This window comes from Rattus norvegicus, chromosome 10 (assembly GCF_021556685.1).
Source record: "Rattus norvegicus strain SHRSP/BbbUtx chromosome 10, alternate assembly SHRSP_T2T, whole genome shotgun sequence".
NCBI lineage: Eukaryota > Metazoa > Chordata > Mammalia > Rodentia > Muridae > Rattus > Rattus norvegicus.
In genome coordinates this window covers 44,595,461-44,613,138 of record NC_141543.1, presented here as the reverse complement: position 1 = coordinate 44,613,138, position 17,678 = coordinate 44,595,461, and the positions used below count along the sequence as shown (strand labels likewise).

General features: G+C 38.9%; 1 protein-coding gene across 11 annotated transcripts in view; it reads right to left on the bottom strand.

Annotated features, from left to right (window-relative positions):
* Rapgef6 (Rap guanine nucleotide exchange factor 6) overlaps positions 1 to 17,678 on the bottom strand; it is a 449,393-nt gene that overhangs the window by 421,950 nt on the left and 9,765 nt on the right. For all 11 annotated transcript variants that reach the window (XR_015630532.1, XR_015630530.1, XR_015630531.1 and 8 more), the window contains 2 exon segments: positions 5,768 to 5,838; positions 3,424 to 3,480 (listed from right to left, as the gene is read on the bottom strand). Coding sequence is in view for 5 of the 11 variants with exons in the window: in XM_087571700.1 (XP_087427826.1) it covers positions 3,424 to 3,480; positions 5,768 to 5,838 (128 nt within the window). In the remaining 6 variants the exon portion in view is untranslated.

Genomic DNA, 17,678 nt, shown 5'->3' with positions numbered 1-17,678 from the left:
AATAATCCCATGCGTGCTATCGGACCACCACGGCCTAAAGCTGGTCTTCAATAACAATAAGGGAAGAATGCCCACATATACGTGGAAATTGAACAATGCTCTACTCAATGATAACCTGGTCAAGGAAGAAATAAAGAAAGAAATTAAAGACTTTTTAGAATTTAATGAAAATGAAGGTACAACATACCCAAACTTATGGGACACAATGAAAGCTGTGCTAAGAGGAAAACTCATAGTGCTGAGTGCCTGCAGAAAGAAACAGGAAAGATCATATGTCACCTGCTTGACAACACACCTAAAAGCTCTAGAACAAAAAGAAGCAAATACACCCAGGAGGAGTAGAAGGCAGGAAATAATCAAACTCAGAGCTGAAATCAACCAAGTAGAAACAAAAAGGACCATAGAAAGAATCAACAGAACCAAAAGTTGGTTCTTTGAGAAAATCAACAAGATAGATAAACCCCTAGCCAGACTAACGAGAGGACACAAATTAACAAAATCAGTGTGTGTGTCCAAATTAACAAAATCAGAAATAAAAAGGGAGACATAACTACAGATTCAGAGGAAATTCAAAAAATCATCAGATCTTACTATAAAAGCCTATATTCAACAAAACTTGAAAATCTGCAGGAAATGGACAATTTCCTAGACAGATACCAGGTACCGAAGTTAAATCAGGAACAGATAAACCAGTTAAACAACCCCATAACTCCTAAGAAATAGAAGCAGTCATTAAAGGTCTCCCAACGAAAGAGAGCCCAGGTCCAGACCGGTTTAGTGCAGAATTCTATTAGACCTTCATAGAAGACCTCATACCAATATTATCCAAACTATTCCACAAAATTGAAACAGATGGATCACTACCGAATTCCTTCTATGAAGCCACAATTACTCTTATACCTAAACCACACAAAGACACAACAAAGAAAGAGAACTTCAGACGAATTTCCCTTATGAATATCGACACAAAAATACTTAATAAAATTCTGGCAAACCGAATCCAAGAGCACATCAAAACAATCATCCACCATGATCAAGTAGGCTTCATCCCAGGCATGCAGGGATGGCTTAATATACGGAAAACCATCAACGTGATCCATTATATAAACAAACTGAAAGAACAAAACCACATGATCATTTCATTAGATGCTGAGAAAGCATTTGACAAAATTCAACACCCTTTCATGATAAAAGTCCTGGAAAGAATAGGAATTCAAGGCCCATACCTAAACATAGTAAAAGCCATATACAGCAAACCAGTTGCTAACATTAAACTAAATGGAGAGAAACTTGAAGCAATCCCACCAAAATCAGGGACTAGACAAGGCTGCCCACTCTCTCCCTACTTATTCAATATAGGTCTTGAAGTTCTAGCCAGAGCAATCAGACAACAAAAGGAGGCCAAGGGGATACAGATTGGAAAAGAAGAAGTCAAAATATCACTATTTGCAGATGATATGATAGTATATTTAAGTGATCCCAAAAGTTCCACCAGAGAACTACTAAAGCTGATAAACAACTTCAGCAAAGTGGCTGGGTATAAAATTAACTCAAATAAATCAGTAGCCTTGCTCTACACAAAAGAGAAACAAGCTGAGAAAGAAATTAGGGAAACAACACCCTTCATAATAGACCCAAATAATATAAAGTACCTCGGTGTGACTTTAACCAAGCAAGTAAAAGATCCGTACAATAAGAACTTCAAGACTCTGAAGAAAGAAATTGAAGAAGACCTCAGAAGATGGAAAGATCTCCCATGCTCATGGATTGGCAGGATTAATATAGTAAAAATGGCCATTTTACCAAAAGCGATCTACAGATTCAATGCAATCCCCATCAAAATACCAATCCAATTCTTCAAAGAGTTAGACAGAATAATTTGCAAATTCATCTGGAATAACAAAAAACCCAGGATAGCTAAAACTATCCTCAACAATAAAAGGACTTCAGGGGGAACCACTATCCCTGAACTCAAGCAGTATTACAGAGCAATAGTGATAAAAACTGCATGGTATTGGTACAGAGACAGACAGATAGACCAATGGAACAGAATTGAAGACCCAGAAATGAACCCACACACCTATGGGCACTTGATTTTTGACAAAGGAGCCAAAACCAACAAATGGAAAAAAGATAGCATTTTCGCAAATGGTGCTGGTTCAACTGGAGGTCAGCATGTAGAAGAATGCAGATCGATCTATTCTTATCACCCTGTACAAAGCTTAAGTCCAAGTGGATAAAGGACCTCCACATCAAACCAGATACACTCAAACTAATAGAAGAAAAACTAGGGAAGCATCTGGAACACATGGGCACTGGAAAAAATTTCCTGAACAAAACACCAATGGCTTATGCTCTAAGATCAAGAATCGACAAATGGGATCTCATAAAACTGCAAAGCTTCTGTAAGGCAAAGGACATGTGGTTAGGACAAAACGGCAACCAACAGATTGGGAAAAGATCTTTACCAATCCTACAAGAGATAGAGGCCTTATATCCAAAATATACAAAGAACTCAAGAAGTTAGACCGCAGGGAGACAAATAACCCTATTAAAAAATGGGGTTCAGAGCTAAACAAAGAATTCACAGCTGAGGAATGCCGAATGGCTGAGAAACACCTAAAGAAATGTTCAACATCTTTAGTCATAAGGGAAATGCAAATCAAAACAACCCTGAGATTTTACCTCACACCAGTGAGAATGGCTAAGATCAAAAACTCAGGTGACAGCAAATGCTGGCGAGGATGCGGAGAAAGAGGAACACTCCTCCTGAGAGACATAGCCAGAATACAGCAAATACAGAGGCGAATGCCAACAGCAAACCACTGAACTGAGAACGGGACCCCCGTTGAAGGAATCAGAGAAAGAACTCGAAGAGCTTGAAGGAGCTCGAGACCCCTTATTAACAACAATGCCAAGCAACCAGAGCTTCCAGGGACTAAGCCACTACTTAAGGACTATATATGGACTGACCCTGGACTCTGACCTCATAGGTAGCAATGAATATTCTAGTAAGATCAGCAGTGGAAGGGGAAGCCCTGGGTACTGCTAAGACTGAACCCCCAGTGAACGTGATTGTTGGGGGTGGGCGGCAATGGGGGGAGGATGGGGAGGGGAACACCCATAAAGAAGGGGAGGGGGAGGGATTAGGGGGATGTTTGACCGGAAACCAGGAAAGGGAATAACACTCGAAATGTAAATAAGAAACACTCAAGTTAATAAAAAAAAAGAAAAGAAAAAGAAAAGAAAGCCAGTCTCTGTAGCAACAGTGGCCACAGTTTCTAACACTGACTGCACCAGACCATTTCCAATGTTTTGTATTATTTATTATACTTTAGTTTATGATTACCAAATCAACTTTAATGTAAAAAGTCCAGATTTAAACATAAGTCACTAATCTGAGCTAATCATAAAAATACTTACCAAAAAAGCATTTGATTGCCATTGTATCTCTCATAGCGTGCTCTTGTAGACATTAACCTAATAAAAAGAGTAAAAAGATAAGGCTTTATCTTACATTTTGTTTCAAAACTGTCAGTTCTATCACAGAAAAATTATCAGATATAAAACTAAATTTTTACTAAGCTTGGAAATACATTATAATGCAATAATATTTTTAATAAAAGCAATAGGTAATATTTGGTTTAAAGTATTTTGCCTTTCTTTCACTTTTTAAAAAGTAATGCAAACCAGTCATAGTGGCATATGCCTGTGACTGAGGCATATGCCTAAGTCAGGTGGACTGAGGCTGAGGCAGTCATATGAAGACTGGTACAAATATTAGGCTCATCAGAGCAGTATATTGAGATTTTGTATACAAAAATCAAGCAAAGTAAAACAAAACTACAAAGCCAATCAAAACCACAATGATGCCATGGAATTAAAATTCTTATGCACATTAAAAAACTTGTCAATTCACACCAAATAATTTTATCATGATGAAATATACACGTGAATGGCTCATCCCCCCATCTTGTGAAGAACAGTTGCTGACAGCAGTACATATACACACAAAAAAAATCTTTAAAATAAATACATTTTGATGATTGTTCTCATTTTTAGTTTTCATTTTTCCTGATATACTCACAAACACTAACACCTAAGTTACTTTATACAGAAAACAGAATGAAACAGAAAATAAGTTATATTTTTAACAACCTGGTTCATCATCAGAACCTTGAACACTGAGGAAAAGCAGTGGACTAATTTAATTGATCATGGAAAGAAAGCGTATTGAATGAAAATATACAAAATCACAATAATTAATGCTTTATAGCACTCTAAAGGGTGTACAATATAACCATATGATCTCAGATATACAGGTCTGACTTTTCGTTTTCTTTTTTTGGTTTATCAAGTCAGGGTTTCTCTGTGTTCTGGAACTTGCTTTGTAGACCAGGCTGGCCCTCAACTCAGATTCACCTGCCTCTGCCTACCAAGTGCTGGGATCAAAGGTGTGCACCACCACTGCCAGGCAAGGTCTCACTTAAAGAGGAAGCAGAGGTTCATAAAGTAGTATGGACCTTGGCTGCAGAAACTCATGCCAGGTTAACATGTGCCCATCTTAAGCATCTGGCAGAACTCTTCAAAAAGGAAATAGAAGAGTTTTGAGTTCTGCGCTGGTTAGCGTATGTCAACTTGACACAAACCTACAAATAATCAGGAAGAAGGAATTTAACTGAGGAACTGCCTCTATCAGACTGGACTGTGCACAAGCCTAGGAAGCATTTTCTTGATTTAAGAGTTGATGTGGGAAGGCCCAGATCACTGTGGGCAGTACTATCTGTATGCAGGTGCCCTAGGTTGTACAAAAAGCAAAGTGAGCAGTGTTCCTCCATAACTTCTGCTTCAGTTCCTGCCTCAGATTCTTGCTGTGGCTTCCCTCAATTATGGACTGTAATGGGAACTTGCAAGCCAAATGAATCCTTTCCTTCCCACATTGGTTACAGTCTTTATCGCAGAGACGGAAAAAAAACTAGGGCCACTCCACAATCTGGCACATACTGAGAGCATAGTTCTTTAGTCTCATTTAAATTAAAAGTACTGTAACAAAGACAAAGTTATCACCCCATTTTATTGAAGACAAAACTGCAGTGCATATGATAAAGACTTAAATACCATGGCTAAGAAAAAACTGGGATAAGAAACAGAAATTTCTATGTCTGGTCTTACAAAAATTCCTAAGTTATCTGACTCCCTGAGACTACTGTATTCTACCTCTTTTTTTTTTTTTCTTCCCACTCTGTACCAGAAACAAAAGTATTCTTTGGCCCATTTTCTAGGCCCTGTTACAGAGGCCTCTATTCAAAACCCATTTCCTAAAAGAGGTCTTCAGTAATCATCCAAATTCAAGCAGCTACTAGTTGTCTTCACATCCCCATGTTGTATCATACTCACAGTACTTACTTCTGCATAGCATACATTTGTTTTCTTTCTTTTTTTCCCCCTTTCTTCCTTCCATTTCCTTTTTGGTTTTTTGAAACCAGGTTTTACTGTGTAGCTCTAACTGTACTGAAATTCACTCAATAGACCAGGCTGACTTCAAACTCATTGAGATCTGCCTGCCTCTGTTTTCCAAGTCCTGGGATTAATGGTGTAGGCTAACTCCACCCTGGCTGTACACAGTTCTTACTGTGCTTTCAAACTCTAGGATACTAGAGATCTAATCTAAGTGTTCCAAATGCCTAAAATAGGATGACTGTAAAAGACGCTTTACAAGTACATGGTGAACAGACACAGCACAGACTGACACACCAATTATACTTACCTAAGCTGATGCTCCCTGAGGTTTGATAGTATTTCCATCCCATGGAGATAGGAATAAATAATATTTAAGTCCTGTGGAACAGAAAAGTTTTTAGATTACTTTTCAAATATACATTTCAAAATATGACCCATCCCCCTCACTCAAATCTTTTTAAGCACCCAACCATTTAGGACAGCTCTGTTAAATATACAAAGGCCACAAAACCTCTGAATTACAAATTTCAAAAAAGTAAGGAGGAGCTCCCTCTAGGAATCCCTCTTCTTCATGAGCATGGCACCTACTCAAACAATAAAAAAGCCAAAAAGTCACTACTTCTTACCTAAGTATATTACCTCATTACTTCATTTCTAAACAGATATGACACACACTTGTAGACACTAAATATAAAAATATTTAAAATGTTCACATAGGCAACTAACTATGTTTTGCTTTATTTTTAGTTTCCTCCAGATTAGCCTCAATATTTGTAGGCTTTAGGCATCCCATCTAACACCTCCAAAAGATCTGGTTTCCCCTTTGTTTTAAAGATTTATTTTACTTTTAATTATGTACATAAGGTGTTGGCAAGGAGTATGTTCACGTGATGTCTCTGGAGCTGGATTTACAAGTGGTTATGAGCTGCTCACAGTGCGTTCTGGGAGCACAGGTTCTCTGCCGAGAGCAGTAAACAGACAAGCCACTAAGTCATCTCTCTCCAGCCCCAGGGTTTTTAAAACATGATTTTCTAAAGACTTTAAAGAGACTCAGTGCTATAATTTCTTATAAACAAAAATATATCCAATGGACAGCACTACTGTTCACTGTAAGAACAGCAAGTAATCTTTCTTTAGCTCTCTGATAAAATACAATCTTAACTATGAGCTTTGGAATATGAAAATGAGAACTTCACAGAAGTTCACATCCCCAACAGAAAAGTGTGTTCTGCTACTCATGTTATCTAAGATTATGGTATATGGTGATGATAATAAAAAGCAGACAAACTTAAATTCTCTATATAATACTCTCATAAGAAACATTTTCATATCAGCAGAGACCACTGCTAACTACTGTCACACTCTGATATGTGACTTGCCAAGTATCAATTATAACAGAGAAAAAAGAAACCAAGACAGCTTGCTTTCTAGTAAGTTAAGAAGGCAACATGGAGATACTAAGAAAGAGACATTGCACTGAATCCAAAGATCACAATCTCCTACTAACTATGGAGAGTTAAACATACAGTATCTCTGATTAATCCTTATTAAAATGACAAGTGAAGAACATTTTAAGTGAATAAAAAAGGTAACAAGATTAAAAAGGAAACCATGTCAAATAAGAAAGTTCTATAAAGATTTGGAAGATAGCAGATAAAACAAATTAAATTTCCAATAAAGCTACAATGATATTTCCTCTTTTCTATTAGTATCTCATGCTTTCGTGCAATAGGAATACACCAACTCCCACCAAGAACTGGACCCTGTGTGTCTTCCCACTGATTTCAGTTAGGTCTATGATTTATTCCAATCAGAATGGGACAGGAACAAGGTTACCTAACTTTAGACCTGCAAGTACAATAAGATTAAGAAGCCATGTTATTAAAGAACCTAAATAAAATAACCTTACCTAAATAAAATCTGCTGAAGATAATACAGTCTTGGCAATAGCCTAACTCATAGTGGATCCACTAAACCAACAGACCCACCTAATATGTTATTCTTTGTTCTTGAATTTAGAGTTTATATACTTGGCAGTTAGAATAACCCCCATAATGGCTCCATGACCTCATTAGTAAGCTGTGGACCTATGTATGACAAGCTTAATGCAAACATCTGAAACTATTCACCCCCAGGAACAAAGTAGTAAACCAAAGAAAGACAAGACTTGTTCAGAAGGGGCGTGTGTGTGTGTGTGTGTGTGTGTGTGTGTGTGTGAAGTAAGGGACTAATGATACCAGGACAAGTAGTGGCAGCCCTTTTCATACTGTATTCAACTTGTGTAGACGGTTTCTAGCCCCCATCACAATTGCAGTTTCAGACACAATACTGTTGCTGGAGCTAAGTATCCTCAACTAGTACTGATCTAGCTAGTGTAGTCTGATTATAATAGTTTGTTTTCATATGAGATATTAACTTATGTTTTTGCCATAGGGCTAGTTCAATGTTCCTACTGTTTCACATCATAGTCCAAAAACATCTAGATACCCTAATTATGTATGATTTCATATTACTTAACAGAAAGAACAAGCAAATGAATCAGAGGTAGTTTGTACCATGTAGTACTTGGCAATGCAAATGCCACAAGGTAGGAAATAAACACTGTACGACTACACTGTAAGACTGAACCTGCCATGTCAGTAAAGCTATTGGGGTACCCTGGGTACATAAGGACATTCTTTCCAAAGGAAAAAGATTGTTGGGATTTCAAATTTAAGTCAAGGCAAGAGTAAAAGAGACTCAACCAAGAATGTACCTAAAACTCCTAACAGTAAAACCAATATATGAAAGACATTTTTCGTTATAGTTTCATTTATTTTATAGCAGTTCCGATGCACAGGTGGAGGAGATCAGGGAAAAACTTTTGGGAGTAGGTCATTCCTTCTACCATGTGTGGGAACCAAACTCAGGGCTTCAAGCTTAGCTGCAAGCACCTTTTTTGGGCTAAGCAGTAATAGCTCTGTGACTTTTTCATTAAAAAGAATGATATCAAGAAACAAAGGCAAGGGGGCTGGAGATGGCTCAGCAGTTAAGAGCAATGGATGTCCAGGGGTCCTGAGTTCAATTCCCAGCACCCGTGTGGTGGCTCACAACCATCTGTAATGTGATCTGATGTCCTCTTCTGTCATGAAGGCATACATGAAAATAAAGTGTTCATATACATAAATAAATAATTTTTTTAAAATAAGAAACAAAGGCAAATGACTCTTCAAACAGAAATTTATACATGTGGTGATACATATGATTATTCAAACTATATTCAAATCTTGTAAAGAACTGGCAGGAAGGGAGTAGAAATTTGCAAAAAAGGAAGGAGATGGGGAGAAACTATACCAAAAGTAGGTTCTAGAAACCTGCAAAAGGTCCCCCTCTAGTCTTGAAGACACAGTGGTCACCACATGGAAATATGTAAAATTAAATTAAAAAAAAAAGAGAGAGAACAGCATAAAATAGCACATCATTATAATCACAGCACTCAAGAGATAGAACCTGGACAATCAGAAGGTCAAGAGTCATCCTCAGCTACATATGGAGCTTGAAGTAAACCTGGGCTATAAAAAATACTGTCTCAAAATGGAAAAACGAAAGACCAACAAAAAAAGGAAAATATTTTTTCAGGTAAATAATAACTAGATTAAAATAGAAAAACATGAGCTTGAGAAATGGCTCAGTGGTTAAGGGCACTGACTGCTCTTCCAGAGGTCCTGAGTTCAAATGCCAGCAACCACATGGTGGCTCACAACCATCTGTAATGGGATCCGATGCCCTCTTCTGGTGGGTCGGAAGTTAGTTAGTGTACTTATACATAATAAATAAACAAATCTTTAAAAAGAGAGAACCATTTCAAGTAAGAAGTCAAATAAGAAAGTTCATTCCAGAAGAAATATATATTTCTAATTGTGACTCTGCAGGTTTGGTGATCTTGATTCCTAAGGGTGTATACAGTTTTTGAGGAAAGAAACAGTACAAGACTCTTACTGAACTTCAAGCTACAGCTGCTAGCAGAGTAACTTTAAACTCTAGGGCTGAAGAAGCATCAGGTGAGGGCAGCTGCTGATATGAAAGAATAAACTGGTTTTCATCAGCAGGGAGAAATAGAGCTGCCTTTTTTTTTTTTTAAGATTTATTTATTTTATGTATGTGAGTACACCTTCACTGTCTTCAGACACCAGAAGAGGGCATCAGATCCCATTACAGATGGTCGTGAGCCACCTTGTGGTTGCTGGGAATTGAACTCAGGACCTTTGGAAGAACAATCAGTGTTCCTAACCGTTGAGCCATCTCTCCAGCCCCAATAGAGCTGCTTTTATGTAGTACTAGTACTTCAATATAGAATAGCAACTACTTATATTTTAGTTATCAGTCATCTAGAGAAACTATGAAGTATATGAGAGGGTGTATATAGGTTACATGCAATACAGCACTTTTATATAAGGGACTTGAGAATCTGCAGATGTCCACTAGTGTCCTGGAATCAACCCGTTGAATTCAAAACCAGCCTATCTTACATCATTTCAAGTCAAGGTTTCATAATAAGACTATTCTGAAAGCCCACTCCTGGGGGGGTGAGGGTTGGCAGAATTGCGTTCAAGTTCTGGTGCATGTAGTAATAGTCCTATGAAATGCTAAACTAGCAACACTTGGAAGCTTTGAGGAAAATGCATTCTCAGGCCCAGAATCTTAGGAATTATGTTTCCATGTCTCAGGTCTAGTTTAATAAGCCCTACAAGCAAGTCTTCATACACTAATGCTTAGGTTCACAGACAGCACCATGCCACTCTAAATTATTTGTCTGGTAACATACTAATTGGGGATGAAAGTAAAAGAACGAGGATGCTTATTAAATGCCAGTTCTTCCAATATTCCAACCTAAAAAGATACAAAACACTAAGCCTTCATAAAAAGACAACTTCCAGAACACATGGGTAGTTATTTTTTATTTGTATTTTTTTTAACACAGAAAGGAGTTTCTTGGGACTTTTGTACCACTTAACCATTATGAGACAAGATTGAGGAAATGCATGACCTATTAGACTTCTTGGTATATGCCTAAGAAACAAAATCTATCCTAGCAAACCCCACTTAGCTCTTCTTTTAAAAAAAGGGGGGGGGGCAACACCAATAGAACCTGAAAGTCTTATAGAACTTTGTTTGCAGTCACAAATCCATATGCTAGAAAGGGGATGCTAATCGCTTACAGAGTGTACTTGAAAGCTATTTGATGGAGCCTGAAAGGAGAAGCCATGAGGAAGACAGAAAATTAACCATCTGGGATATGACAACACCCCAAATCACTAGCATCTGTTTCTTTAACTGTACCAACAAAGTACTGCGGAAATTATTCAGAGCATTAGAACAAAGACCAGGTTAGGTTTAGGAATAAAATTAAAGGTTTCAGCTAAGCAAAAAAGTGAAGTCACACACTGCAGTTAGCAACAAACCATGTACACAATGGTGGTCCCATTATGGTGGAGATGAAAAACCCCTATTATCTAGTGACCTTAGAGCTGTAATGATGTCATAGGACAATACAGACTCATGTGTCTGTGTTGATTCTTGTGTAAACAGAGCTTCTGTCCCAACAGTTGTATAGAAACACAGCAACACAGTTATATATAATAACTAACAGTTGATAAAGATAAGTGACTCCAGCACTGCATTAGCTTGTTATACTATACCTTTTATTGGTGCTGTGTATGCTCATGCATGCACACATATTTGTACATATGGAGGCTAAAGGATAACTCTGAGTGTTGTTCCTTTGCCATCGTCTATCTGTTTACTTATTACTGGTAACGTAGTCTCTCCCTCACCGGCCTGGAATTCAGTAAGGCTGGATGACTGCCTGGTTAACAACAAGAATCCTACAAACACTATCACACCTGATTTTTCACATGAGTTGAGGATTAAACTCAGGTTCTCATGCTTGTAAGCAAGGTAAACACTTTACTGACCGAAATCTCTTCCCAATTCTTTCATAATTCTTTGAGAGTATGACTCTACTGACATGAAGAAAAGCTCAAGGGCTAGGGATATAGCTCAGGGGTAAAATGCATAAGGCCCCAGGTTTCATCCGTAACACTGCAAATAGTATATGCCATGCTATACTGGCACAAGCCTCACTCATTTTTACTACACTTCTTAACTGCAGTAAGATGTCACAGAAGTGATTGAGCTGTACTGTGTTGGTGTGTGTAAGTCCATACAATTACAAAATTGCCCAATGACGCTTTTCTGAGAACATATCCTCATTGTTAACTAACGCATGACTAATGCTGATCGGTGTCTTCTGTGTGGAGGTGAGTGATGGAGTCACTGTCATACTAAAACAAACTTTCCTGTACCCTTCACACAATCCAAACCCACAACATTTACTGTAGATATATTTATTTATATTTATTCTAGGGGCTCCTGTTTAGGGTATAATAAGTTAACCCAGGTCTGATATTTGATCCTCAGTACCAGGCCAGCCATGGGAAACCCAGTGTTAGGCAGTCACATGACTCCTGACAGCAATCTTCTATCCACCACAACTATGCTTAGATCGGGAGGTTGGCTACTTCCTTCACCCTCAGGCTGTGGAGGGAAAATAAGACTCCAAGTGCTAGAGAGCAGAGCATAAAAGCTAGCCAAAGGCTTTGGCCTGGAGTTTTATGCCTGGCCCAGAGTGAGGCCAAACACCCTATAGAAACTGAATGCCCTATAAGCAGGCTAGATTTTACACACAGAGTCTGGACACTGGCTCCTGCAACAGGGAGATCTTTGTGTATGGGTAGAACAAACTCCAGTTTCAGCACGTGTTGTTTCCAGCCTTGGACTGATTCCCCAACACATCTAATTTACTAAAAGTAGTACAGTTCTCTGTAGCTATGAGAGACTCAGGTATGAAATAGCTTAACATCATCTCTAGTGGCCAAGGTCCTGTCTCTACTACCCATACCCAACCTCAGGCAGTGCCAGTATTGCCAAGGTAGTATTAACTAATAGGACTCTAAACTCTCAAAGTGCCAGATAGGTCCATACACTAGCAGGACAAACACATCCTTCATTACCACCAGCTATGGACCCCAGTGTACCCGAGACTATTAAGAGCTTCAACATGTAAAGCCTGACCAGGCTTAATCAGCCAGGTAGATCAGGACTGAACCTTCATCAACACTATCCCAACATTTGGTAGCACAGTGTGGAATGAAGACCCAATTCATGGGACAGGGTAGTAAGCACAAAGCGTTACGCTGTAACTTAGCACTCAGCTGGTCAGTCTCTGAACAGTCTCAGTACCAGAAGAAGACTGACACCTATGACTGGTTGCAGTCATCTTGGGCCAGGAGTCCACCTCAGCAACAGGCAGCTCATAGCACTGTGACCCTTGGTCACAGTACCATTTTGTTGTGCTGGTAGTATGTAGGCTCAAAGTACTATTCATCTTACAAGTACTGGTAGCTACTAGTACAATATAAAAGCCCAAGGATCAAAGATCTATCCAGAGATTCTTTTCTGAACAAGGTTGAATCCTGCACTGTCATATAATAGAAACCAGAAAGAAATGTGGAGCTACAGATGAGGCAGCAAGGTCTACAGGACTCAGGCAGAAACTTGCAGTTAAAAGACTGTACTTTCTTGGTTCTTTCCAAATGACATACATAGAATCCACATGAGACAAACCTAGGCTTAAATTGTGCTCAAGAGGTGACAATGTTGTATTAGCAAATATAGACTCTCCATTCGGTGCTGGCACAGTAAAAGTGACAACAGGCTCAAACTATATCATAATGATTAGGATACCTCAATGCCAAAGAACAGCATTAACATTTAATGGCACATGCCCCAAAGCATTAAGATATTTCAAGAAAACAAGATTTCACTTCAGTCAGTGTCAGAGCTCTTAGGGAACCTGAAATACGTGTTTTTGTTTTTTTTTTTTTTTTTTTCCGGAGCTGGGGACTGAACCCAGGGCCTTGCGCTTCCTAGGCAAGCGCTCTACCACTGAGCTAAATCCCCAACCCTGAAATACGTGTTTTAAAGAAACCCAATGAGATTGTAGAACGAACACACACACACCACACACACACACACACACACACACACACACACACACACACACGTTTCAGTACTTTAATAGAAACTGAAAGAGGTAAAAGCAGCTTTTACAAAATCTATCAGAATCTTTTAGCTGAACAATACACTCAAAAGACTTTAAAACTAACAGAAGGCATTAACAGCATAACAGATAAAACAGAAGAAAACAACTGCGAACATATAACCAGCTACTGGAAACTATATGGTGGAAGGTTGGCTGGAAAGATGGCTCTGCAGTTAAAAATGCTTGCTGCTCTTGCATATGATGTTTGGTTCCTAGGACCCACGCCCTGTGGCTCACAACTGCCTGTTAACTCCAATCCTAGCCTAGGGACCTGACATACTCTTCAGAGTCTGCCAGAGAACCTGCCAGAGTGCAATCTAAGTGTGGCCAGCAGAGGCCACTGGTGTTCAAACAAGGAAGATTATCAAATTTGCCAGACACAAGTTTGCCTAAGAAACTCAGCGAAAGCATAGAGCTCTAGGAAAGACAGAAGCCCAGTTTAATTGACCCTCTCCGGCTCTCATCACAGAAATTTATTGAGCAATATTTTTCTCTTTTCTCATTCTACCTTGTATCCTCCTCTGTTCCCAAGCTATTTTTTAATAGTACTTTAAGCTGTTTCAGATGTTCTTATGTTTTTAGTCCCCTTCTTGCACTTACCTTTGTTTTTGAATTTTTTCATTATTGGGAAATCTTTATTTTTTATTTAATTTTTTCCTAATTTCTTGTTCTTTTCTCTTCCATGTTTCTCTATTGCTTCCTTTTCCTTTCTTTCATTTAACCTATTTCTCCCTTTACCTGCCTTTCTCTTTCATTTATTTCATCCACTATGTCCACACTAACCTTAAATAATTTTAACTTCACAGCACATTATATGCAACCTTGTAATTTTCTGTCCCGTGATAATTAACTGATGACATCAGCTGGCTTCAATCAATTGTAAAGTATATTTACTGTGCAATGTTTGATGAAGTTTGCTGCTAATAGTTTGTTTTCTTCTCTCTGAATGGTAATGGGGACTGAGCAATAAAAATCAAAGCACCATTTATCAGAACCTCTGAGATATTAGTTAATCTAACAGGCCCCCAGACCTTTAAAAAAAACACAAAAAAAACCCCCAAAAAACAACAAAAAACAGACACCATGTTAGAAGCAACATTCCAACCATAAATCGTAACATGTAGGCCTCAACACTTGCCAAAAGAGGAACATAGATGTAATCCATCAAAGACCTAGTCTACAGTTCCAGGAAGTGCCTAAATGCACTTGCTTTCTGGCTTCTGTAGTTCTGCTTCCTGCTCTCTGTAGTATGACAACCAGGCTTGGGGCTGCATGATTTGGGCAAGTTCCCAATGCAGCTGCGGGCCAGCAATAAAGAATTTCTTTTCAGCTTTAAGAGTGTTTGTGTAATGGTCTCTGGTGGTCTTAGTTTTACCCCAAAAAACTAAGGCAGTGATGAAAAAGTATAGAGCTATTATATTAAATCTTTGTCCTACTGATGTGATGAGACACAATGACCAAAGCATTTAATTGGAGCTGGCTAACAATTTCAGAGGCTTAGTCCATTATCATCATGTCCAGAAGCATTGAGGCATGCAGGCAGACATGGTGCTTGAGAGGAGCTGAGAGTACTACATCTGGATCCTCAGGCAGGCAAGGGAGCAAGCAAGCGAGAGGTGGGTGGGGGAGCAGGAGGGAGAGCGAGAGCGCACAAGAGCCACTTGGCATAGCTTGTGCTTTTGAAACCTCAAAGTCCACCTTCAATAACACACTTTTCTAAGGCCATACCTTTTAATAATAATAATGCCATTCCCTGGTGACCAAACATTCGGCTCTAAGAGTCTATGGAGACCATTCTTACTCAAACCACCACAGTTCTGAAAATGTTAGGTAAAATGTTGTGATATGGTATTAAAGAATAATGACAAAGGAAAAAAAGTCTGTGTTCAGTATAGACACAATCTTATCTACAATACTTTTTTCTTTTACTTTTGCATTGGTGAGGGATCAAATCCCAGAGACTCACACATTACAGGCAAACATTACACCATGGAAATACATCCTACAGCCCTTCATAAACATTCCCAATCTGAAGTTGTTTGGCTCTACAAAATTGAACTTGTAGGTACACAAGTTCTTAATTGGCAACTTGACAGAGTTAGAAAGTAATAATACACCTCTTGGTGTTGTCTAATGAAGGTGTTCTAGAAAGCTAATATTGCTGCACAATCAATTTCATGAACTGTGTCCTATACTGACAAGAAAAGAGACAGTCCACTGAGCATCAGCAAGCCCCTGTCTGCATCCTGACTGGAGGTGCAATGTGTCCAGCTGCCAAAGCTCCTGTTGCCATGCCTTCCTACAACGATGTCTCTCTGTTCCTCAAACCGTGAGCCAGAGTAAATTCTTCCTTAAGTTGGTTTTGATCTGTACTTCGTCACTGTGAGAAAAGTGACTACTGTACAAAGAGCTAACTTTATACTGCATAAGATGTGACTAAATGAATGGCATTTATTTACTATAGCCAGACATGGTAGACTGGTGATTCCAGGACTCAGGAAATTGAAGCAGGAAGACATCAAGATTAAGGACACCCTGGGCAATGTTAAACCCATCTAAGTATCAATACAAGAACAGCAGCAGCAGCAAAACCCCCAAAGTTAAGAAGCTACCTTTGTTCATTATACAAAGTAAAGTCAGTGCTAAAAATGACCCTGATGAGTCATATGGCTTGAGCAAGAAATTTTATTTTACTCCTTTGAATTCAGTTCCTTTGTATATTCAAACCTGGCTTAACAGGCAGAGGCAGGAAGATCTCTGTACATTTGAATCCAGCCTGAACTACATAGCAATTCCAGGCCATCTGGGGCACAAAGACAATCTCAAAGAAACACAAGCACATCAAATTTTTTCCAGGATAACTAGGATTAAGCCTGGAAAAATTGGTGCACATCTTCAGTCATTTCCCATTAATGGAAACTTAACTTTATAGAATAGGTAAAAAACAAAACAAACAACACCTAGATTCTAGCATAAGGAAACTCATTCGTAGTTCAGGCTTTCCTCCTCCAGGAACCAACACTGCTATGTTATTCCACTGACCAAATTTGATCTAGCTTAGTAATCTTCGTTCTGGTGCATTTCAAATTGTGCTTTTAGCATCACATTAACAAAGTTGTCAAAATCCTAGAAGTGTATGTGGTGGGCTGAATATGCTTGCCCTGGGGAGTGGTACTATTAGGAGGTATAGCCTTGTTGGAGTAGGTGTGGCCTTATTAGAGGAAGTATGTCACTGAGGGGGTGGGCTTTGAGGGAGCTTCCTCCTAACTACCTGTAAGCGTGCCCCAATTAAATGTTGTCCACTATGAGTTGTCTTGGTCATGGTGACTCTTTATCATAATGGAAACCCTAACTAAGACAGAAGATGGCACCAGGGACTAGGGTATTGTCGTGATAGGCGACAATGCTTTTGTTTGGAGGAACGTGGATTTTGGGACTTTGGAAAGTAGTGGAATGCTTTAAGTGGGGTTTACTGGGCCATCCTAGTAGGAATAAGGAAGACATTGGTGCTCTGGGTGATTTGAACTGTGCTGACATGGTCCGAGAGGTTTCAGTGGAGACAAATTTCAGTATGTGACCTAGTGATTGTTTTTGTGGTACTTTGGTGATGAATGTGTACTTGTTGCCCTTGTCTGAAGAGTCTGAGGCTAAAGTAAAAAGATTTACATTAATTGCATTGACAAAGAAGTCTCAAAAAAGCCCAGCAGAGACTTTGTTCTCTGATTTAGTCTTATGAAGAGCATTTTGATCAAGCACAGTAGGCTTTGAAAGGAAAGGTACAAAATGTATGGTTCAAAAAATAAATGGGACTAAGAAGTAGAATGGAGCCGAATCTCATGCTCAAGAATATTAAATGCAGTTAAGAGTGGCCACCTCAGGACAAGATTCCATCCAACTAAGCTTATTGTACATGTGTTTGCAGTTGAACAAGTAATAGTTGTATCATGCTAAGCATTACTGCCTGGTTACTGTTTTCATTTGGATGTTTAATCTGGGATGAACTACAATCTAGAAATGGAAGGCACACTTGTGATCCCCATCTTGAGAAACAATGACCATGAAAAGCTTTGACCCA